At 46.9% G+C, this 23898-nt stretch overlaps 1 protein-coding gene across 2 annotated transcripts in view; it reads left to right on the top strand.

The window, feature by feature from the left end:
* LOC130372376 (WD repeat-containing protein 7) overlaps nt 1-23898 on the top strand; it is a 71334-nt gene that overhangs the window by 24069 nt on the left and 23367 nt on the right. For both annotated transcript variants that reach the window (XM_056578361.1, XM_056578360.1), the window contains 5 exons: nt 1165-1361; nt 2930-3024; nt 8129-8241; nt 8696-8819; nt 16070-16183. In XM_056578361.1, coding sequence (XP_056434336.1) covers nt 1165-1361; nt 2930-3024; nt 8129-8241; nt 8696-8819; nt 16070-16183 — 643 coding nt within the window. The remainder of the gene's footprint in view (nt 1-1164; nt 1362-2929; nt 3025-8128; nt 8242-8695; nt 8820-16069; nt 16184-23898) is intronic.

The raw sequence follows: 23898 nt of genomic DNA, 5'->3' as shown, positions 1-23898 counted from the left end.
TCTGAGCAGGCTTTACTTAAGCTCCAGTGGCTATGACTCAGTAGCATCACGTTGTGAGGTTGCAGGTTGCGACCAACTGCATGTCCCCTCCCTCCCACCCCCCTGTATACGTCTCAGGACAGGGTGGAGGTAACAGTCTATCTCACACACAGTCCTCTTATTGAATTCATAGTGGTGAACTACATTGATAGACCTATAATTACTGCTTTCTGTTACATGTATTGATCATTCATCTGGATAGCAGTCAGTGCTGCAAGCCAGTGTTTGCTGGCAGTGCGGTATTGTGAATACTGGCCATGCGGTTTGCGGTCATGTTATCAACTGTTTTGTATCGGATACCAACTCTCTCTCTTTTAGTAGAACAGGGAAACTACCACAAAACGAACCTCTCCAAATCGTGGACGCATTCTGTAATTTACACCCAATTATCATAACTATCATAACCCCTCACCAGCGCTTGGACGGGGAGGTTCTCTTTGAGGGTAAAGATACAAAATAAGAATCACAAATGGGTCTGTCCATGGTGATATCATGCCCCCCTCCTGCCTACAACTTTAAGCCCATATTTTGGATTGAACTAAAAACGTGTTGTCTTTAGCGCTGTTTGTCCGTTCTGGGCTAATGTAGAAACATGGCGGTGCAACATGGCGGCCCCCATGGGAGAGGACCCGCCCCCTATGTTGATTTAAAGGCCTCATGTAAAGTAGAGGAAGCAGGATTCTTATTTTTATGGGAGAATACACTAATTAAAACATACTTATGAATATTATATTCCCGCTAAAACCGTCCCGCTAGATGACGTTCAGTTCTACACACTGCCCCTTTAAGACATCGCCTTTTCTTCAGGGCTTTTACTTTGGTAGTCTGTTATTAGACATTAACATGACTGCACTCTTAGGTATAAAATAGAAACTGCAGTCTCATCTAATATGACAATAAAACAAAACAGTTTTACGTTACTGTAATACAACCTTGTAGCATGCAAACTACATCTTTCCTTACCGCCTGTGCCTTAAAATATTGATTGTGAATCAATAAATGACCCCCTGTCTCTCTCTCTGTCTCCCTCTGTCTCTCTCTCTGTCTCTCTCTGTCTGTCTGCCTCTCTCTCTCCCTCTCTCCCTCTCTCCCTCTCTCCCTCCCTCCCTCCCTCTCCCTTCCCAGGAGGCCTTGCTCCGTCAGCTGTCCCAGGCCGCCGGCCGGACTCTGGCCCCGGCGGACATCGTGGGTAACGGGACGTACGGGGTGTCCCGGGCCGTCAGCACCCAGCACCTGCTGTCGGTCATCTCCCTGGCCAACACCCTGATGGGCATGACCCACGCCTCCTTCATCGGGGAGCACATGAAGAAGGCTCCCGTCAGGTACACGTCACATAGATGTGTCTACATGTAGAGCCACGCCTCCTTCATAGGAGGTCACCTGTTAGCTCCGCTGTAATCCGCCATCATCCCCCTTCACTGTCGCATGGTCGCTCTTGTCATTAGAAAACTAATGTGGAAAGTAAGCAGAATAAGGCTGTGCTATCGAAGGGTAAGAGGCTTGATGAGGCTGGAGGTGTCTTCGGCTGAACGACGGCTTCAGACGAAATGTATGAAGCGTAAAGATAAACAGTAAAGACAGATAATAAGTAAGGCCCGATAATAGAAAGCCAATGTCTGACTGTGGAACCGACCAACAGTTGAAGTTTGACGGCTCATCGTACTGCAGTCTGAACACTGGATTTGCACATTCAAGCTAACGGGGCTGGCCCCCACAGCGCGCTCGCATGCTATTTATTATGATGTTACTCCATTGATGTGGGAATGCCCTCCTGAAATCACTGATCACAATAATACCTTTCTGCCATTAAGGGTCCCACGCGCATCAGCCCTGTGCACGCACACATCAATAAACACACATCTCAGCCACGCGGCTGGAATAATGTGAGGGCAAACACTGGAGGGGTGTATTTTTAATAGAGAGGGAGAGACGGGAGCTGGGGCTCTGTGTTTGATGTACAGGAAACAGGACGTGGCTTGTTTCTATTCTGTGTAAAAGTAAAACACTGAAACTTTCCTTCTGCCTCTGCTGTCAGCTCTGGACTGATGAATATTTCACTGCTGCCTCTTTTGCTTTTTAATGTCCTTATATTATATTTAAGAGGTGTGTGTGTGTGTGTGTGTGTGTGTGTGTGTGTGTGTGTGTGTGTGTGTGTGTGTGTGTGTGTGTGTGTGTGTGTGTGTGTGTGTGTGTGTGTGTGTGTGTGTGTGTGTGTGTGGTTTAGAGACCACCAAATCTCAGTGTTGGTATCAATGTTCTTTTCAGAATCCTGTGTTTCTGTCTCTGGAGTAAAGTACTCTCTGCCTTTGTGTTCTGAGTGGCAGCTTGTACAGAATGGAAGAAGTTGTGCGAGTCGAAGAGTGCGAGGTTATGGCTTTAACTTCCTGTGCCTGCTCCTCCTCCCTGCTCCCCTTCCTCTCCAATGCGTTCCTTCTCTGTCCTCTCCTCCTCCTCCTCCTCCTCCTCCTCCTCCTCCTCCTCCTCTCCTCCTCCTCCTCCTCCTCCTCCTCCTCCTCTGTCTCCTCCTCCTCCTCCTCTGTCTCCTGCTCCTCCTCCTCCTCCTCCTCCTCTGTCTCCTCCTCCTCCTCCTCCTCCTCTCCTCCTCCTCCTCCTCCTCTGTCTCCTCCTCCTCCTCCTCTGTCTCCTGCTCCTCCTCCTCCTCCTCCTCCTCTGTCTCCTCCTCCTCCTCCTCCTCCTCTCCTCCTCCTCCTCCTCTGTCTCCTGCTCCTCCTCCTCTGTCTCCTGCTCCTCCTCCTCCTCCTCCTCCTCCTCCTCCTCCTCCTCCTCCTCCTCCTCCTCTGTCTCCTCCTCCTCCTCCTCCCTCCTCCTCCTCCTCCTCCTCCTCTCCTCCTCCTCCTCCTCACGTCCTCCTCTCTGTGTTCCTGTCCAGACCTCCCAGACCCGGGACCCCTGAGAGCCCCCGCAGGACCGCCTCCAGCGGCCCCCCGCCCTCCAGCCCCGCCATGCAGGCCCAGATCAAACAAGGTAAGGGCCCCATAACACAGCTCGGAGGGCCCCCGACACAACCCGGGGGCCGGCCGGCCGAACCTATCGGGAACCCGGGGGCCCGACCTGTCGGGGGCCGGGGGAAGTTGGGTGTCCGGGTTTGTTGGGGCGGCGTGCAAGAACCTAAAGTGGGGGTTATTATTGATTATGTATTATTACTGTTTCCTTTAGTGGAAAGGAAGTACCAAAGACTGCCTCCTTCTCTCAATGGTAGTGTGTGGAGAAAAGGACAGACGCGCACACACACACACACACACACACACACACACACACACACACACACACACACACACACACACACACACACACACACACACACACACACACACACACACACACACACACACACACACACACACACACACACAAGCTGTTTTCAAACGGGCACGGCAGTGCTCCCACCCATTGGTACACGGGGACAAACTGTGACACCAGCGTGAGCACCGAGGCATAAATATCACAATCACTTCCCTCTCAAACCTGATGGGCTGTGTTCCACACCATCAGACAAACCCTCCGACACACACACACACACACACACACACACACACACACACACAGGCACGCACGCGCACACACGCGCCTGCACACGCACGAACGCGCGCACACACGCTTAGTTTGCACACACACAGGCACACACGCGCACAATCGCGCCTGCACACGTACACACGCGCGCACACACACGCTTGCACACACACACACACACACACATTTAGGTAAACACACACACACACAGCCACATGTGCCAGAGGGAGGCAGCGCTCCACGCGTGTTAGGGGCCCCCAGGCTTTTGTCACGCCATAATGGGGGCCAAGCGTGCCCTCTCATTCACGCCACACGCCCATTCACCGCCCCTCACGACCTGACACACTAGCAGCACGCGTCCCCCCACCCCCCTGCAGGGCTCTGATAGGTCGGTTGGACAGAGCAGTTAGCATTAGCCCAGTGTGTCGGGGGGCCGGGGGGGCCGAGGGGGCCCCGGGACCATTGTCATGGAAATGAGGCGGGGGGCCCGTGGCTGCAGAAGCCCGGCCTGAGCGGGCTGCGCGGGGCTGCAGGGGGAGAGGGTTAAGTGTGACAGGACAAAGGGCCGGGGCTCTTTTAACATCAAACTTACCAGCACACTAGCCTACTTACTAAGCTACTCCCCGACTCTACCTACTTACCTACTAAACCACCTAGTTACTAACCTACTTACCTAGTAATTGACTCATTTACTTACTTACCTACTTACTAACCTACTTGCCTTCTAAACCACCTATTTACTAACCTACTTACCTAGTATTTTACTTATTTACTAAACTTGCCTACTTAGCTTCTTATTAGGCAAGTAACAGAACTTACTTATTTACTAATTCACTTGCTTACGAGGTAGGTAAGTAGCTTATCTATTTGCTTATGTACGTACTTACTTACTTGCATACTTAGTAAGTTAGTAGGTAGCTTACTTTGTCTTTTTATTGAATGAAGGAACGTCCAGAGAACGGTGTTTCTGTTTTCCACCCGACCCCAACGCTCGAGCCAGCTTGGAGGTTATGCTGAATGATATTAGTTCCTTAAACAACAGTTCTATACTCTTCTCTGTTGCACACACACCATCACTGGATAGTGTTCCTGCGTGTGTGTTTGAAATGAAATGTGTCTAATTAGTGCGGACTGTTCCAGTCATAAAATAACCCTATTTTATATAGTCTGCAATGCACTGTATCAATCCAGTTTACAATGTGAACCAGGTTTTAGTGGTATTGGATGACGGTATTGGGGATGAGAAGGTCCTATTAGTGGCGATATGAGATCAATGTGAAGACCTCGTGGTGGAGCCCTGCCATATGGAGCATAAGACCACCATGTTGGAGGCTAGCTGGTAGAAATCCACTGCTGATCGCATCAAACTATCTTCCTCGTTGCTCTCATCTTCCTTTCTTTCTTTTTCTTTCTCTTTTCTTTCATCGTTCCTGTCTATTCATCTGATTTCTCTCTGTCTTCCTGTCTATTCCGTTTCTTTGTCTTCTTTTCTTTCTTCCTAGCCATCCTTCTTTCTTTCTGTCTTTCTTTCTTTCTTTCTTTCATTCACGGTTTATCTGTTGACACTGCCTCTCTCTCTCGCTCTCTCGCTCTGTCTCTATCTGTCTGTCTGTCTGTCTCTCTCTGTCTGTCTCTCTATCGGTCTCTCTCTCTCTGTCTCTGGTCTGATGTGTGTACCTGTGTTTATATGTTATATAACTATGCTTGTAAGCTTATTACATCGGTATTAGTTGCTTCAAACTTTCTTTTGAACAATATAAATATTTTAACATTAAAGAACTGCAAAAAATTCTGCATTATAGGAATCCTCCTAGTATAGTATTACATGAGGTAGATTGGAGACCAAACTGTTTACTTTGATAAATACTTGTATCATTTATTTGTGCTTCTTACGCTTTTCTCTGCTCTTTCCTCATCAAATTCCTTTTCCAATGTCCTCTTGAAACGTTCATGTTGTTTATGATCTTCTGCTAACCATTTCTTCCCTGCCTGTAAAGTATGTTCTACATAGACTCTCTAGTCTCTCCCGACATCGTCTGTTGTCCTTTTTCTTTCGGTGTCTTGCGCTCCTTTGCTCCTCGTCCTAACATTGTGACCGTGTCTCCTCTCTTCCTTTGCAAGCTGCCACCACTCCTGCTTCTCTAGGGGCCCCAGTACGGCCACCTCGGGGCCCCTCTGGTGCCCCTAGCCAAGGCCCTGCCTCTCATAGCATCCCCTCAGTCAACGAAGGTACACAGTAGGGACGGGTAGAGCCAGGGACCACACATACGCCTTCATGCTGCTTCCTGCCGCTCCATCCTCTTCCCTCGCCGCTGTTACTCCTTTGATGAGTGTCTTTGTGTGTAGCTCCTCCACCCCTCGCCCCATGCCTCTGTGTCTGTCACTACCGGCCCCTCTCTGGTCTAGTCAGGTCCTCATCTCAGATGTCCCCTCGCAGCGTCTTTATCCTGGTTTTGTCTCCAGCTCCGTCTGTCTGTCTGCCCTCGTGTTTTGTGCCGTTTTTTGTCTGTCCATCACGGCCTCGGTGTGTGCATGCTTGCTCTTTTCACGTGAGGAAAGGCTGTTATATTACAATACTAACTCCTGTCTTCATTGAGCTGGTTGACTCCGTGAGTCCTTGTTCTAGATTCATTAACCTCATATTCCTCTCAACCTTTTCAGAGATTCATCAAATGATCACAGGGGAAATCTTATATTTTTGATGTTCAAATTTCTAGTTTGACGGCGTAAGAAATTTGAATTTAGAAATGCAATATTTCTGTCATTTTTTTAAATTATTTGTAGGTTTGACATGATATTCTCGAAATATATCTCTTTGTTCAACAGGATGTTCATCTTTTGGTGAATGACTGAATCACTTGTTTTGATCACTGAAATCTTTATTTACATCTGTTGAAAAAGCAAAACCCCAGCCTGTCCAGAACTCTAGCTAGCGGCCAGTCGTCTGTAGAGGAACTGTCCACTGTCAGTTGCTATGGAACTAGAGGTCGATCAACTTTCAACCTTCTAACACCGGAGTCCGGCTTTTAAGAGAATGATCAACCATCTAGCGCTGGACGCCACTGACTGATGAATTTGATTGGTTTTAATCCATTGTATGCCGATTTCGAAGAATTGGCTTGAAGGATTGCTCGACTTCTAGTTGTGTATTATAACTAGATGGTGAATGAATGTTTTTAAAATTCTGTAACAAATTCCTGTCTTCTTGTATTTCAAAGATGGAGGTAAGTTTATTGCGGTCTGGCAAAGAAATTTCAAGATTTCTTGCTTCTTCCAGCCTACTATTTAACCATTCATGGTCCATTACATAGACCCAGTGCGGTTATCCCAGTTTACATATATTGATCTGATATATGTTCCTCCAACATCTGGTTTATTTTCAATCTCCATGCATCAACATTTCAGAATGTGTTTCTCTCAAATGTAAGAGGTGGTTGTTCTTCTGTCTGTTTGGTGGACAATATCAGTGTTTCAAATGTATTTAACTCTCAGGAATTAAATAGGAGGTGAAACTCAACACAATATTGTGACATTTCAATGTTTTGTTGTTTTTCTACATAGCACATGTCATGTTAATGTGGAAGCTCCATTCGACCAATGCTAAATTAATGCTAAGATTGAGAATTAACAAACCAGCTACCTAAAACTAGTGGTTGAGTTAGCCTAGCTGCTACCACAGAATGATGGCCGAACCTCGGTTTGCTCGCTGAGTAATGCTATCAATGCTAATCATTTTGGCTACTATTAGCTATTATTGTACTTGCTAGTGTGGGGAGCATTCCATGTGAGTGTGACAGTGCGTGGACCTGAAAAGAGTGAACGTCATGATATTGTTGACAATATTGTTGCCAGGATATTGTGGATCAAGTCGTCTTCTTTTTGAGTCTTGTCTTCTGTCAGCCCGGAGGATTTCATTTAAATGAATCCTTCAGACAAAACATTGTTTCATCGATCCACCACAGAGCTGGTAGATTTTAAACATCTCTCGGAATATTCTGGATGTACGTGATTTTGTTTTTCTTGTGTGTTTGAGTGATGGATGTATGTAAATGTATATGCATTTAAAACAAGAAGCCTCAGTTATCTGTAGCATCACATGACTGAGCGAACGGTGGCTGTCCTCAAGCTAACTGCCAGACTATAGAGATGCTTGATACTAATTCTGACATGTTTTAATCCCCTTCCAGGGGATTCTCGTTAAACAACGAGTCTCGTAATATGTGCCCTAGGCTAGAGCCGAAATTAAAGGGATGTAATTTAAACATTGCACACACTACACCAGACTGTATAATCTTACAGTGCTATTTCTTACCCCTACAAACACACATGTACTCACGCTGAGAGCTGAATAGCTTTAGATAATAAACCACAACCCCTTAGTTTAGCCCCTAGCTGCATCCTTATTTCAAAGGTATGTCTTTTTAGTTTGTATATGCACGTGTGTGTATGTTGATATCTCTTGGTATATATTATAAATTCTCTGATATTCTCCCTGTGTGTGTGTGTGTGTGTGTGTGTGTGTGTGTGTGTGTGTGTGTGTGTGTGTGCGTGTGCGCAGGGTGGAGCCAGCTGGCTGCGATGCACTGTGTGATGCTCCCTGACCTGTTAGGGAAGTTCAGACCTCCTCTCCTGGAGATGTTGGCTCGGCGGTGGCAGGACCGCTGTCTGGAGGTACACACACACACACACACACACACACACACACACACACACACACACACACACACACACACACACACACACACACACACACACACACACACACACACACACACACACACACACACACACACACACAGCTCTATACATGCCCTGTGTATGATGGATGGGACTCGGCTGAGACCTCAGCATACCATATTACAAAAAGTTTGGAGTGCCCATGTATTGCAATTCTGTTCATATTGCTATTCTGTCAACGTACTGTGGAAGCCAAGAACCCGGTTCTTGCATTATTCTTGCACAACATATATTTTCCCATCCCCTAATGTGTATACTGTATGCATGAGTCTAAATCGGTTACTTCCACAAAATCATTGTCGGTCATCACTGACAAGTATAGTTACCTGATGATGTGTTCCTGCTCTGTGCCAGGTTGGCTTCGCTCTCTGACACTTTCTGGTTTCAGGTACGAGAAGCAGCCCAAGCACTGCTATTGGCTGAGCTCAGGAGGATCGGTCAATCAGGACGCAAGGATACCATTGACCTGTGGGCCCCCTACCTGCCTCAGTATGTGGACAGCGTCAGCTCCCGTAAGTACTGCAGACCAGTTATTGAAGTACTGTGAATCACTCTGTACAAGTACTGGTACTAGATAGGTAAGTACTGATGGAGTACAAATACTGACACTTAGTTGGTGGGAGGTGGTAGACAGAAGAGAAGATGAGCATAAAATGGTACGGAGAGGCATGGGTACAGGAACAGAGAGAGCAAGAGGGACTGGGACAGACAGAGAGAGGAAAGGATGGATGAGGAGAAACGGAGAAGGAAAGAGGGATGGGGAGGGGAAAATGGATGAGAGAGACAGCGAGATGGAGAGAGACAGAGGTAGGGAGAGACGGAAAGGGACCGAGAGAGGGATATATTTGAAAAGGGAAAAGGAGGGAGATGGAAAGAAGGATGTGAGGTGAAAGAGCGAGAGACACTGAGGGAAAGAAGGATGTAGAGAACGAGGGACAAAGAGAGGGGTGTAAAGGGAAACAGGGATGGAGAGGTAGAAGGGATGCTCTCAGTCCGGAGACGGATGAAAGTGAGAAAGATGAGAGTGTTAAATAACTGCAGTAAAAAGGTAGATGAATAAACAATGTTTTTGAGAGGACACTTGTGACTGTGAGCTCTTCCTGGGACTGTGTGTGCGAGCGTCTCCTGCTTGGTGCCCTTTCTGGACTTTGTTTTGGTCTGTGTAGACGGTTGTTTGTGCGTGCGTGTGTGCTGTTGTAGTGCTTGTGTGTGGGAGTGTGCGTGTGCTTGCCTCCTGTCACATCTGCAGTGGTTGCCCTGTGGATGCTGGCGGAGTCGGTCCCTCTGGGGAGCGGTTGTCATGGCAACGGGTGCTGGTCAGTGTAGTGTTACCACGGTATCGCTGCGGGCAGGGATGGTTGGGGGGATGGGGAATGGGAGGGGGAGGGGCTGGCTGTGACCTCAGGGGAGGGGGGAGGGAGGGGGGCAGGAAGGAAGGTGAGAGGGGTCACTGAATCTGATCTTCTCTTTGTCTGTGCAGCGGCAGCAGAAAATAGCACAGCATGGAACACACTGTCTGTAGCTATCTCTGTCTGTCTGTAGCTAACTCTGTCTGTCTGTCTGTCTGTCTGTCTGTCTGTCTGTCTGTCTGTCTGTCTGTCTGTCTGTCTGTCTGTCTGTCTGTCTGTCTGTCTGTCTGTCTGTCTGTCTGTCTGTCTGGATATAGCTACCTGTATCTGTCTGTAGCTAACTCTATCTGTCTGTCTGTCTGTAGCTACCTGTATCTGTCTGTAACTAACTCTATCTGTCTAACTGTCTGTAGCTACCTCTGTCTGTCTGTCTGTAGCTACCTCTGTCTGTAGCTAACTCTATCTGTCTGTCTGTAGCTACCTCTGTCTGTCTGTAGCTGCCTCTATCTGTCTGTCTGTCTGTTGTTACCTCTATCTGTCTGTCTGTTGTTACCTCTATCCGTCTGTCTGTTGTTACCTCTATCCGTCTGTCTGTTGTTACCTCTATCTGTCTGTCTGTTGTTACCTCTATCTGTCTGTCTGTTGTTACCTCTATCTGTCTGTCTGTTGTTACCTCTATCTGTCTGTCTGTTGTTACCTCTATCTGTCTGTCTGTTGCTACCTCTATCTGTCTGTCTGTTGTTACCTCTATCTGTCTGTCTGTTGTTACCTCTATCTGTCTGTCTGTTGTTACCTCTATCTGTCTGTCTGTTGTTACCTCTATCTGTCCATGTTTTTATGACTGACTGTCGGTCTTTCTGTTTATGACTGTTGTGCCTCGATCTGTCTTCTGACTGTTTAACCTGTTACTCCCTCTCCTTTCTCGTTGTGTGTGTGTGTGTGTGTGTGTGTGTGTGTGTGTGTGTGTGTGTGTGTGTGTGTGTGTGTGTGTGTGTGTGTGTGTGTGTGTGTGTGTGTGTGTGTGTGTGTGTGTGTGTGTGTGTGTGTGTGGTTGAACTTGAGCAGGGGTGTCAGGATACCTGACACACTCTGCCTTCTCCAGCACTTCTACCGAGCTTCTTAAAGGTCATCCTGTTGTGTGTGAGCAAGAGAGTTTCACTTAGATTGTGAGTTGGTGACATTTCAACAGTGCCTACATCCTACACCCTTCTGCACCAGGCCTGCTTTTAAAGAACTACAGTAGCTGTGAGCTCTGTGGTGGAGCTTTGAGCTCTGTGGTGGAGCTGTGAGCTGTGTGGTGGAGCTGTGAGCTCTGTGGTGGAGCTGTGAGCTCTGTGGTGGAGCTGTGAGCTCTGTGGTGGAGCTGTGAGCTCTGTGGTGGAGCTGTGAGCTCTGAGGTGGAGCTTAGAGCTGTGGGGTGGAGCTGTGAGCTCTGTGGTGGAGCTGTGAGCTCTGTGGTGGAGCTGTGAGCTGTGTGGTGGAGCTGTGAGCTGTGTGGTGGAGCTGTGAGCTGTGTGGTGGAGCTGTGAGCTCTGTGGTGGAGCTGTGAGCTGTGTGGTGGGGTGGGCTGGTGGAGGCGCTGTAAAGAGACCCTCCATCAGCAGCATGCGTGAGTGGGCAGGGAGAAAGCCAGGCCAGGGTTCCTCCTACTGGTGGTCCTCACATGCTTCACAGCTTCTATTCAAACACACTCTTCATTCACACGCGCACACGTGAACTCGTGCACACACACACACACACACACAGACACACACACACACACACACACACACAAACACACCTAGAGAGAGTTCATTAAGACGCGTGCACGCCCTCACACACTCCCAGCTGTGTGTTTGTAACCATATGTAGCAGCTGTTGGCTCTTTGATCACAGCAAGTCATCAGCAGTAACTATTTCCTCTCTCTCCACGACTTCTCAATTCACTCTCTGCCCCAGACGCCCCTCCCATATGATTAGTCCTGCTCTCCTTTTTCTTATTTCTTTCCTTCTTTCATTGTACTTTTGTTATTTAATTTCCTATTTTCTTTATTTTTTTCCCCCCTCTTCTCCTTCTGTTTTTCTTTTCTCTTTATTTTTTCTCTCACATTCTGTGCCGGTCTCCCTCACAGCACACCGCAGGGATGTGTGTGTGTGTGTGTGTGTGTGTGTGTGTGTGTGTGTGTGTGTGTGTGTGTGTGTGTGTGTGTGTGTGTGTGTGTGTGTGTGTGTGTGTGTGTGTGTGTGTGTGTGTGTGTGTGTGTGTGATGTAATTGTATGGGTAGCTGTGTGTGGATCGATGAGCATGGGCCAGGGTGATTTAATGGGCGACCCGCGCTCTGTCTATCAGAGAGAGAGAGAGAAACCAGGAGAGAAAGAGGGGGGGGGGGGGGGGTGAAGGGGATTAAAAAGAGAGGAGGACAGAGAGAGGGGGTGGAGAGAGAGAGGGGTGTGTAGGTGCTTGTTATCTTGACTACAGGAAGCCAGCTGTGGACATGAGAGGTGTTTGTTGTGGTGTGTGTGTGTGTGTGTGTGTGTGTTTTTCAGTACTGGCCCGTGGTCCGTTGGTGGTGATCGGGGTTATTTTAGCGTTGATCGTTGTTATTATCTATGAATACCTTGTCACACACGTCATCTTCTCTCTCTGGTGGGGTTGAAGAGCCCTGCTGCAGGCTGAACACGCAGACAACACATTACCTGGTCTGTGTGTGTGTGTGTGTGTTGATGTGTGTGTGACACCTTGTGATGTATTGTCTTATCCTGGGGGATTCACCACAGCAGTGTATTGGTGTTAAATGACAAAACACAGAACAAGTTTACCTTTCTGTCACCCACTCATCATCTCTCTCTCTCTCTCTCTCTCTCTCTCTCTCTCTCTCTCTCTCTCTCTCTCTCTCTCTCTCTCTCTCTCTCTCTCTCTCTTCTCTCTCTCTCTCTCTCTCTCTCTCTCTCTCTCTCTCTCTCTCTCTCTCTCTCTCTCTCTCTTTCTCTTTTATTTCTTTCTTCTGTCCACTTATTGTTTCTCTGTCTAACTGTCTCAGAGCAGGTACTCCATCTCACCTTTTTCCCTCATTCTTTCTTTCTTTATTTTCCTCTTTCTTTGATATGTTCTCTTTCTATTTCTTTGTTTCTTTCGTTCCTTCTATCACTCTTCCCCTCCCTCCCCCCTCTTCATGCCACCCCCCCCCCCCCCCCCCCCCTCCCTGTTGCTGTGTGAGCCTGTCCTCCGGCGTGGGGCTATCAGCAGGGGATTAGAGGGAGCTGTCTGCCCCAGGACCCTGCACCACGGCGTGGAGCCCGCTGGCTGGGTGGAGCGAGGCACGGGGAGGAGCTGGCTGAGCGGATGCAGGGAGAGGTGGTTGCAGGGAGAGATATATACCGGGGTGGATGAAGGAAGAGATGTATGGATCGATGGACAGAGGTCACTACTCTGTTTGGTTCAGCCGTGGTCTATTAGTTATTTAACAGAAACTAATAACAAACGACGGATTCAAATGTTGTCCACACAGTCTATGTTGTTACTTTGTTACTGTGTTTTCATGCGATGTAGTGTTTGTATGCATGAACATTTTCCAAACACTTTTTTCTTTTTAGACCGTGCTGGTGTGTTTTAAACATGAAAGAGGTCATCATACACACGCGCACACACACACACACACACACACACACACGTACACACACACACGCACGTACACACTTAGGGGCTGGCAGTGAACTGAACACGGACATTAACATTGATATGAATGGTGTGATTGATGTGTATAATAATACTCCATCTCCAGCTGAATGGTCATGTTATCAGAATTAGCCTTGGGACGGTGGTGGGGGAGGGGGTGGTATCCCACCTTCAACCCTGGTCCCATTCATAACATCCCCTGTCTCTTCCTCGGGGGGGGGGGGGGGGGGGGGAGGAGGAGGAGCAGGCAGGTGGAGTGGGAGAAGGAGAAGGAGGAGGAGGCACGGGGAGGGGTGGAGGAGAAGGAGGGGGGTAGAGGAGCAGGCAGCAGGAGCAGCAGCATGTCCAGGGGTCCTAACTAGACAGGGAGTGAGCCATGTGTCATCACTTATATGACGGGGTTGACCTTGAGCCTCCAGAGGGGCCAGCACCTCCTCCCTCCTCCCCTCCCCCCTCTCCTCCCCCCTCTCCTCCCTCCTGCTCTACTCACCCACCTCCCTGTCACCCTTCCTTGATTTTGACCCTTTCTCCCCATCTTTCCTACTCTCTGTCTATCTCTCCGTCGGTCCTTCTTTCATTCCCTTAACTCCCTCTGCAGGCTCCTTCTCCTCTTTTCTCTCCATCTTTCCTGTCTCTCCTTAACTCTCTCTCTGAGTTCCCCATCAGTCTATTCTCATCACACTATGTTCCAGTGTTTCCCATCTACTCCCCACAATCTCCTTTTCTGTCTTTTTGTGTCTATCTCCTTCTGCCCACCCTTTTTAGTTTTATCAATCGTTTCCGTTTTGGAGGAATTGGATTTAGTCTTAGAAGTGTGAGTAGTATAATTATATTTACAATAGTAGTGGCAGTATCAGTAATTGTGTTATTATAATTATTTGTGGAGGTACCATGTAATTAAATAGTTTTTAGTATGAAGTTATGAGTACAATCTATTTTCCATTCATGAAACCATCCTTGTCGGACATCTTTATTTGAAATAGCATTAAACTCTTTTTACTTTGAAAAAACCTTTACATTACAATATATTTCAATGCAACCACAATTAGGTTCCCAACGCGTAGTGAGTATGAGGATACGTTGCTTATCTTAGGATGTATGGACGTTGAAACAGAGTAGGTAGGCATGAAGAGCGAGGCGGCTCCCATCAGGGGGGAAGTGAAGGTGGAGATATTAAAAGATAATGAATGGCAATCGTCTCCAGACCTTTACCACCGAGCCTAATGCAACTCGTGGATTTATCTCCTCTGCCGATGTCTCGGGTAGAGGTCTCTATGTGTCTTCCTTTCTCAATTCTAATCCCTAACATCCCAGGCTTTGACCTGAACATGGCACCCCATGTTGCTAGGAGACATGGGTCTTAACCCTGGACCCAGGCCGTTGGTGGGACAGTTATGGTGAAATATAACGCCAGGCCTTCACTGCAATTACAGCCCCGTATCAATTCTGTTTTAATTAACTTTAATCACCTTCTTTTCATCAAGGTAATGATTAAGCCATGCAATCCCTAACCTGCAATGATATTGGGTGGGTGGGTGTGTCGTGGTGTGTGTGTGTGATGATCTGTCTGTCTGTGTGTGTGTGTGTGTGTGTGTGTGTGTGTGTGTGTGTGTGTGTGTGTGTGTGTGTGTGTGTGTGTGTGTGTGTGTGTGTGTGTGTGTGTGTGTGTGTGTGTGTGTGTGTGTGTGTCGATGTGATAATTCTATCTTTATTTATTTCCCTTGATTATCGTGTGTGTGTGTGTTTGGTATTAGGTGTAACTGCCAGTGCTGGGTGAGCAGGTTAATTGGAACATGCAGCTCAGTGTTAACCGGGATTCATCAATTTAATTACTTCTCCCCCAACCCCCCAACTAGCGCATGTCCCTACTCCTTTCACCCCCATTTCCTACATGTTACACACATACACAACACACACGTGTAATTACACACACCCATATATATTATAGACACACACGTACATAAAACACATTCATACATGATACAGACACGTTTGTGTGGTTGTGTACTGTGTGTGAGAGGTTATGTGTACCTTTTGTGTAGCGTGTGTCTTTGTGTTGTGGGTAAGTCTGCAAGCCTCTGTACGCACGTGCAAGTGAAGATGGGAAGGAAGAGGAGAAGTATAGAGGGAGCATGTGTGTGTAATTCATTCATTAGGATGTGTTTAAAGAGATTAGCCAAGCGTACGCTCTCACATTTTGGTGCTTAATTCATTAGCCCAGCTCTGCTAGGTTAGCGGTGCTCTCATTAAGCAGAGCATTAGCCTAGCGCCATTCATTACAGCCACCACTAATGAAAAGCCACAGTTAATAGCCAATGGATGGATAAGAACTAAATGAAAACCCTGAATAAAGGTTGATGTGTGTCTGTGTGTGTGTGTGTTTTAATTCTCTAGATAACAGAGGGGGATATTCAACAAACCTTGATTAGCTAGTTAAAGTTGTCTCATATACAGTATACACAAACACACAGAGACACACACACGCGCACACACAGACACACACAATAAATTACCAATTTTAGCTTTGAACTATTTGGAACCTTTGAAGTCTATAATTTTATATTATTGGCTCTTGACTGAAGTTTCAATTTCCATGTTGTTAATATTGCTGTTCTAGATATAACCACACCCAAATTTGAACGTAATCTTTATTGAACTCCATTTACTCTCGCTCTCTCTCTCCCTCTTTATGTAACCACTCCCCCACATGTGTCATATTAAAACTATTATTCATTGTCTCTCTCGCTCCTTCCCTCAGCTGGAACAACCACAGAGCCCCCCCCGCCGGCCCCGCCCCCAGTCGACTCTCAGCCAATCGAAACCAAGGCTTCCGAGGAGGAGCTGGATGTGACTGACGATGACATCACAGCAGGTGGGTGGACGGTTCATTGTTTGTGATTGGTTGGATGGTTCCCTCAATGTGACGGACGGTAATAACTGATGGATTTCAAAGGGCCCTGTTTCACCACCAGGTAATGGGGGGATTACCCACTCATACTTGTGATGTCACTAACTGGTAGATTGTAACTGTTTCGTCATGGATAATCAACATAACACTTGGTGATGTTTTAGATGATGCCATTGACAAATATGAAATAGAAGTCCTTTTAAGATATTATAAAGCCTGGCATATAATAAGCATAAGTCTTTATTTTTTCAGGCATTATTTGGATACAAATATTTCATTGTCTAATTGTTTGCGTTGGTGATTGCATTGAACCATGTATTATGTAATCACGTTGTTTGGCTGGATGTCCATTTCGTCTCTCACTGGCGCTATGATCAATGGTGCCAGGTTGAAAGGCAGGTTGTGGTCCGAGACGATTCAGACAAGTTCCACTCCAACAGTACAGGGTCTAATGTCTGGCTCAAGAGCCTCTTAACCTCTGCACAGAGAATACCACCTCTAGAGAGAGAGTGTGTGTGTGTGTGTGTGTGTGTGTGTGTGTGTGTGTGTGTGTGTGTGTGTGTGTGTGTGTGTGTGTGTGTGTGTGTGTGTGTGTGTGTGTGTGTGTGTGTGTGTGTGTGTTGTGAGACCTAGCACATATCTGGCGTGTGTGAACTGTAGCCTGCATGGTGTTAAAAGCAGATCACACACACACACACACACACACACACACACACACACACACACACACACACACACACACACACACACACACACACACACTCTCTAACACACACTCTCTCTTCCACTCCATTTATCTATTGTGTCATATCTCCCTGGCTGATGTTCACAGACAGTCTCATGGTTCTCTATGTAGACTCTATTTCTCCCCCTCACTCTCCCCCCTCCCTCCCTGTTTCTCTGTCATGGCAGTCCATCATTCCTCTGTACTCATTCTTCAAATATTGACAAAGTTGGTTTCTGTTCTCATTCTTTCCTTCCTTTGTTCTTGTCTGTCTTTCTCGTTCTTTCATTTGTTTCTTTTGTTTTTTTTGCTTTCTTCCCATAACCTTTCACAGAGCAGGATTATTACAGAAGTTGCTGTTTGGGACTAATACAATACCATCTATATACATTTATTTTATTATTATTATTATTATTATTATTATTATTATTATTATTATTATTATCTTATATCTCTAATCTTAGGCCAATATTGAATAGTTAATAAGATAACCATTATCCATGCATAGATTCATAGCCTGGCTATCGAGAATGGTACAGACTTATAGCTATAGAGAAAGGCACAAACTCATCGCTGTAGAGAAAGGTACAGACTCCTATCTATAGAGAAAGGTACATACTACAAGCTATAGAGAAAGGTACAAACTCATCGCTGTAGAGAAAGGTACAGACTCCTATCTATAGAGAAAGGTACATACTACAAGCTATAGAGAAAGGTACAGACTCATCGCTGTAGAGAAAGCTACAGACTCCTATCTATAGATAAAGCTACAGACTCATAGCTGTAGAGAACGGTACAGACTCCTTTCTATCGAGATAGGTACAGACTACTAGCTATAGAGAAAGGTACAGACTACTAGCTATAGAGAAAGGTACAGACTACTAGCCATAGAGAAAGGTACAGACTACTAGCTATAGAGAAAGGTACAGACTACTAGCTATAGAGAAAGGTACAGACTACTAGCTATAGAGAAAGGTACAGACTCCTATCTATAGAGAAAGGTACAGACTCCTATCTATAGAGAAAGGTACAGACTTCTAGCTATAGAGAAAGGTACAGACTCATAGAGGAGGGTGGGGGTTAGAGTGATAGAGGATCGGAGGGTGAGAGAGGATTGGGGAGGGGGGAGGATGTTGACAGTCTATCAGTCAGTAGTCAAGGTGAACACTTTACTGCCGGTTGTTTTGTTGCCACGGTGATAGACCTATCACCTCGTCTCAGAACCATCTCCCAGTCACACACTTTTGCCACAGGAAACTACTCTGAGAGTGTGTGTGTGTATGTGTACATGTGTGTGCATGTGCGTGTGTGTGTGTGATGGCGTAATGATGTCCATAGTGGTGTCAGGGGAGGTCATTAGGCCTTTTCTTCCAGAAGCCTTGTTCTCGCACACACACACACACACACACACACACACACACACACATACACACACACACACACACACACACACACACACACACACACACACACACACACACACACACACACACACACACAGCTCCCCATCTCTCTTCCTGCTCTCCGTCTTCTGTCTGGAGCAGTGTTCTCTTCATCTTTTAGTTTGTTACATCACAGCAGGGGGGGGGATGTCTCCTTAATAACTTGTTATTAATATTTCTGTTTTACATCAGCGGGTGTGGGACCAGGTTTATTAGCTATAGGAAGTTAACCAGACATAACCAGAGGAGGGATGGATAACTCGTACCCATTCTGCCACTCGGGTCATTTAAAATGTGAAGGTTGTTGTGAATGCCCCTGATTGGACTGATGCTCTGTAGCTGTTGTTGTTTTTATTAGATTTATATTATTATTTTTATGCTTTATTAAAGTGCGATAGCCAGGAAGGTATGGATGAGATAGGGGAGGACATGCAGCCATGGTCCACGGGCAGGAGTCAAACCCGGTTGCTGAGCTCAGGACTGGGCCTTAATGCCCCCCCCCCCCTCTGTAGTTGTTGATGTGATTCTGTTGGTTCTGCAAGGCCTTTCTGTGTCAGGTGGAAGTGCATCTGGCGCTAATGGGCCGGTCAGAGGTCACGATGCTCCTCACCCCAGGAGAGTGTGGAGAGGGGTCCTCACGGAGGAGGCGTGCTCTCCCTCCTCCTGCAGGGGACTCAGATCTAGAGCTTAAGACATGCCTTCTCACTGTGGTTATCAGCATGTGAGGGGCTGAGGGAGGGGGGTGAGGGGCTGAGGGGCATGGGTACGGGGGAGTGGGGTAATGGATCTGAGGTCGTCCTCTTAAGGGGGGGGGGTGACACCTCACAGGTAGTATTCTGATGCTATGCTATTCATTCAAATGTTAGACTATTATTGTTATGTCAGTGGTAGATAATATATGAATCAATCAAACGGACCAAAATAGCATTACATCCCATAAAATACTGGTCCTGTGTTCATTTGGATTGGAATGGTTGTAATGATGGAGAGGTGAGAGGAGTTATCTCACTCTCCCAGCCCCTCCCCCCTTCTGAGAGAGAGAGAGAGAGAGAGAGAGAGAGAGAGAGAGAGAGAGAGAGAGAGAGAGAGAGAGAGAGAGAGAGAGAGAGAGAGAGAGAGAGAGAGAGAGAGAGAGAGATGAGAGAGAGAGAGAGAGAGAGAGAGAGAGAGAGAGAGAGAGAGAGAGAGAGAGAGAGAGAGAGAGAGAGAGACCCCTTTCTTTCCTTCTTTCTCGTTGTTTTTTTTTTATTTATTCTCCTCCCTTGCCTTCTCTGTTTTCTTCTCCCTGGTCCTTTCTCTCCCCATTGCCGCCTGTCCAGGAGCCGCAGAGAAAGAGGTCAAAGGGCACAGGTCAAGCTGACCCTCACCTCTCGGTGTCATTAGCCTGTCCTGATTGGGTTAGCTGAAATGCTAGCCTCTTGTGCTAATCTAATATGGAAGCCTGGAGAGGTCATTTGGCATGAGGCCGCGGCTTGGATCACATTCGGCTTGGATCACGTTTCTCTTTAGAACGGATTCCCCTCACGTGGGGCAATATTACAATATTGCCTTTAGCAATATTGTCTGATTGCTTCTCCTGGTATTTCTGCTTTATTGGTAATTGATTGACATATATTTATATTCTTATAATATACAATTGTGTTTTCCTTGAATGGTAAGTATAATTAGTTTAGAGAAATGATTAGTATCAAGACGATTATCATACCTGTAGACAGACACACACACACACTAATAAGTACCAGAGTAATAACATAGAGCCACAGCTCTGAGGGGGAACTACTGGGCACACTGTACTTGACATCATATTTTATCCTCTCTCTGCTCCCTGCTCCCCTCCTGTCCTCCTCCTCCTCTCAGTGGACCTGACAGCACTAAACCTGCATACGCACGCACACCTGCATGCATACAATCACACACATGTAGGAATTGTGGGGGCATTGATATTGTTCAGTGTGTGCTGTGTGTGTTTGTGTGTGTTTTTTTACGCACACATGCACGCTTTGTGTCAGGATTTATGAATGTGTCACAAAGACAAAGCACTGGCCTTGGGCCTACACGTGTGTGTATATGCATGCGTGTGTTTTTTTTATCATGTTTGTGTGTGTTTGTGTGTGTGGGCATTTTTGTTATCATGTGTACGTGCAGGCTGCCCATTGTTGTGCAGGTCCACTGGGATGTGAATGTGTTTATTCAGCAGCCCAGGAGATGCTTCATAGAGTATCTTATGACAGGCTCACCTTGCTGTTAAATAACAGTCCTACCCATAGAGCCAGTCAAACCTCTATACAACTATAGAGCCACATAGTCAAGCCTCTATACAACTATAGAGCCACATAGTCAAACCTCTATACAACTATAGAGCCAGACAGAAAAAGATAGAGCCACATAGTCAAACCTCTATACAACTATAGAGCCACATAGTCAATCCTCTATACAACTATAGAGCCAGACAGAAAACGATAGAGCCACATAGTCAAACCTCTATACAACTATAGGGCTATATAGGCCTACCACTACTCCACTATAGAGCCAGACAGACAGCTATAGAGTACTATAGACAGACCACTATAGAGCCCTATAGACAGACCACTATAGAGCCCTATAGACAGACCACTATAGAGCTCTATAGACAGACCACTATAGAGCCCTATAGACAGACCACTACAGAGCCCTATAGACAGACCACTATAGAGCCCTATAGACAGACCACTATAGAGCCCTATAGACAGACCACTATAGAGCCCTATAGACAGACCACTATAGAGCCCTATAGACAGACCACTATAGAGCCCTATAGACAGACCACTGTAGAGCACTATAGACAGAGCACTAGTGTACTGATTTGGCTGTTCCCTTCCAGCCGTCATCCATCAGACTTTATATCAAGGTCTGAAGACTAGCTGGTATCTGGGTGAGCGGGGGGCTACGTTGTCTTTCTTTAGCTGTGTTTCCGCATCATGTTGCTGGGGCCGGGGTCTGTAGACGCTCCAAGGACTGTCTCTAATGGGAACCACCAGAGGAACCACGGCCGACGGGGTACGGCTGACGGTAAACCCTGGATAAGGAGAGGGCCGATGTGGGAAGCATTACGGCTCTCTGTCCTCGGGCCAACAGGGAACCATCGGCCAGCAGCGCTAAGCTCACCCTTTCCCGTCCTCAGACACAGTGTCTGTAAGGGTTTAATCAAACCTGTGTGTAGTGGGCTGGCCACTTTGGAAACACATCGGTTTGCATCGTCGTCTGGAACCTCCGTCTTGCACTCGCAAATGAGTTTCCCTTCAGAAGAATAGAGCCGGAGCCAGAATGGGGGCCTGGTGCTGAGGGGAGGGGGCCGGGCGCTGGGGGGTCTCCCCCTGGAGGCCGCTCCATTGTCTCACTGACCTGAGACTAAGCCATCGCCCTCTATCTGACGCATTATGGAAAGCATGCATTGTCTGCGTGCCGGCTGGACTTAAAGAGGAATCCTGTGTTTACTGTTGATAACGTCAGAGTACCATGAGGTGACTGACAGAAGGAACGGCAGGCACAGGGAGAAAGAAAGACGGAGAGAATGAAAGTTTAAGATAGAAAGAAAGAGAGAAAGAAGAAAGTGAAACAAAGGCAGCCTCCTCTCCAGGTGTCTTTTACACAGAGCTGAGAAGGACAACACCAATGGGTCTGCACCTGCCACACTCACGCACACGCACGCACGCACGCGTGCAGGCACGTGCAGTTACACACACACACACACACACACACACACACACACACACACACACACACACACACACACACACAAACACAAACACACGTGCGCACACGCAGTAACACACACGCAGTCACACACACAGTGTAACACACACAGTAACACGCACACATACCCTAACGCACACACACCCTGACATGCTCGGCCAGGAAGCAGGAATTGAATTAAAAATCCATCTGAAGTAAGGGACATTAAAAAAATGAATTTTTGGAGCAATGAAGGAAGAGAGAGAAAAAGCAAGAGTGGGGGTTGGGGTAGTGTAAACATACTGAATGTGAAGATGGTTTCATGGACTTTGGAGGGTCAACAATAGAGATGATGAATAACAAAGTATTTTACTATTAGCACTAATGTAGGGTGGATGGTTGCATTATTGAACTTGTGTAACTAGTAGCCACTAAGTACACACACGCATGAACACACAGATTATTGTCCATCTCTTAATCTCCTTATTCTGTCTCACCTTCATAACTCTTTCTTCTTTCACATTCCTTTCTTCCATTCATTCACAATCAGCTCACTTATTTGTTGTATTTGTGTTTGTGTGCGTGTGTGTGTGTGTGTGTGTGTGTGTGTGTGTGTGTGTGTGTGTGTGTGTGTGTGTGTGTGTGTGTGTGTGTGTGTGTGTGTGTGTGTGTGTGTGTGTGTGTGTGTGTGTGTGCGTGTGCACACGCAAGCCATGTGCAAACAGTTGATCTCGAAAGGTTCTCTACCTCTCTCACTATATCTCACTCTCACTAAATTAAATGCAATAAGGCTTTATTGATATGACATTTAAATGAAAAAAGTGTTGCCAATGCATGGAAATAAAGATGATTGATGATAGATAATGTATCAAGTGCATATATTACAAAATTGGACGCACACAATGCACAGACGTATTGGAAAGTACGAAGAAACAGACACACGATTCCATGTTACTTCTCCCCTCTTTGTCATTCCCTTTCTTTCATAAGGAACCATTGCTTTCTCTGTACCTTGCTGATATACAGTCCCCAGCCAGCTGGCCTGCGTTAACATGTCCCCCAAGTAGGAGCTGTTCTGTCTGGTCTTTTCGGAGGTTGGGAAAATCCGGATTTTCACCTTTCTAAATGTTGAAGAATCGGTATGTGATTTCATCATCCATGGTCCAGTTCATGAGAAGGTGAGACCGTCTCTGTTCCACCCGTTCCAAACGGAGGCATGATTGTGGTTCAGTCCAACCCTTGCTGAGCGCGTTGGGCAGGGCTGCTGATACCTCCGTATCAGTGCTTCTCCTTGAGGACGTTGTGTGTGGGGTTCCTAGTTGTAGGTATGGGGGGTGTCTGGGTGAGGCACTGAGGAGGTGTAGGGTGGCAGAGTGAGGGGGGTGAAGGGGGGGGTGGGTGGGTGAGGTGGGATGGGGGGGGTGAAAGGGGTTGGTTCTCTGCATGTACGAAGAAACAGACACACGATTACATGTTACTTCTCCCCTCTTTAAATCTAGGGTAGGGTCTATTTTTAGAAGCATTTCTTTTTCATATTTGTTGAAATTCTCTTGGCGTCCCGACAGCAGGAATCAATAAATCAAAATGCTCTGACAAAAATACGAGATAAATCCGGTATCAGTGGCTTTTGCAGGCCTGTCATTAGCCCCCTCAGTCTGTTTTATTCGGCCTGAATGAAATGAGTGGTCAGCCTGACTACCTGTCATTCTGCCTATCTACCCGTCTACCTGTGCTCACCCTGCCCATGCTCTCACTGCACATGACCGCAGCCTCCACCAGGCAGACCTGATGCTAAAGCCAGG

Source organism: Gadus chalcogrammus, chromosome 19, assembly GCF_026213295.1.
Source record: "Gadus chalcogrammus isolate NIFS_2021 chromosome 19, NIFS_Gcha_1.0, whole genome shotgun sequence".
Taxonomy (NCBI): domain Eukaryota; kingdom Metazoa; phylum Chordata; class Actinopteri; order Gadiformes; family Gadidae; genus Gadus; species Gadus chalcogrammus.
This window is presented reverse-complemented; position numbering and strand designations above follow the sequence as displayed.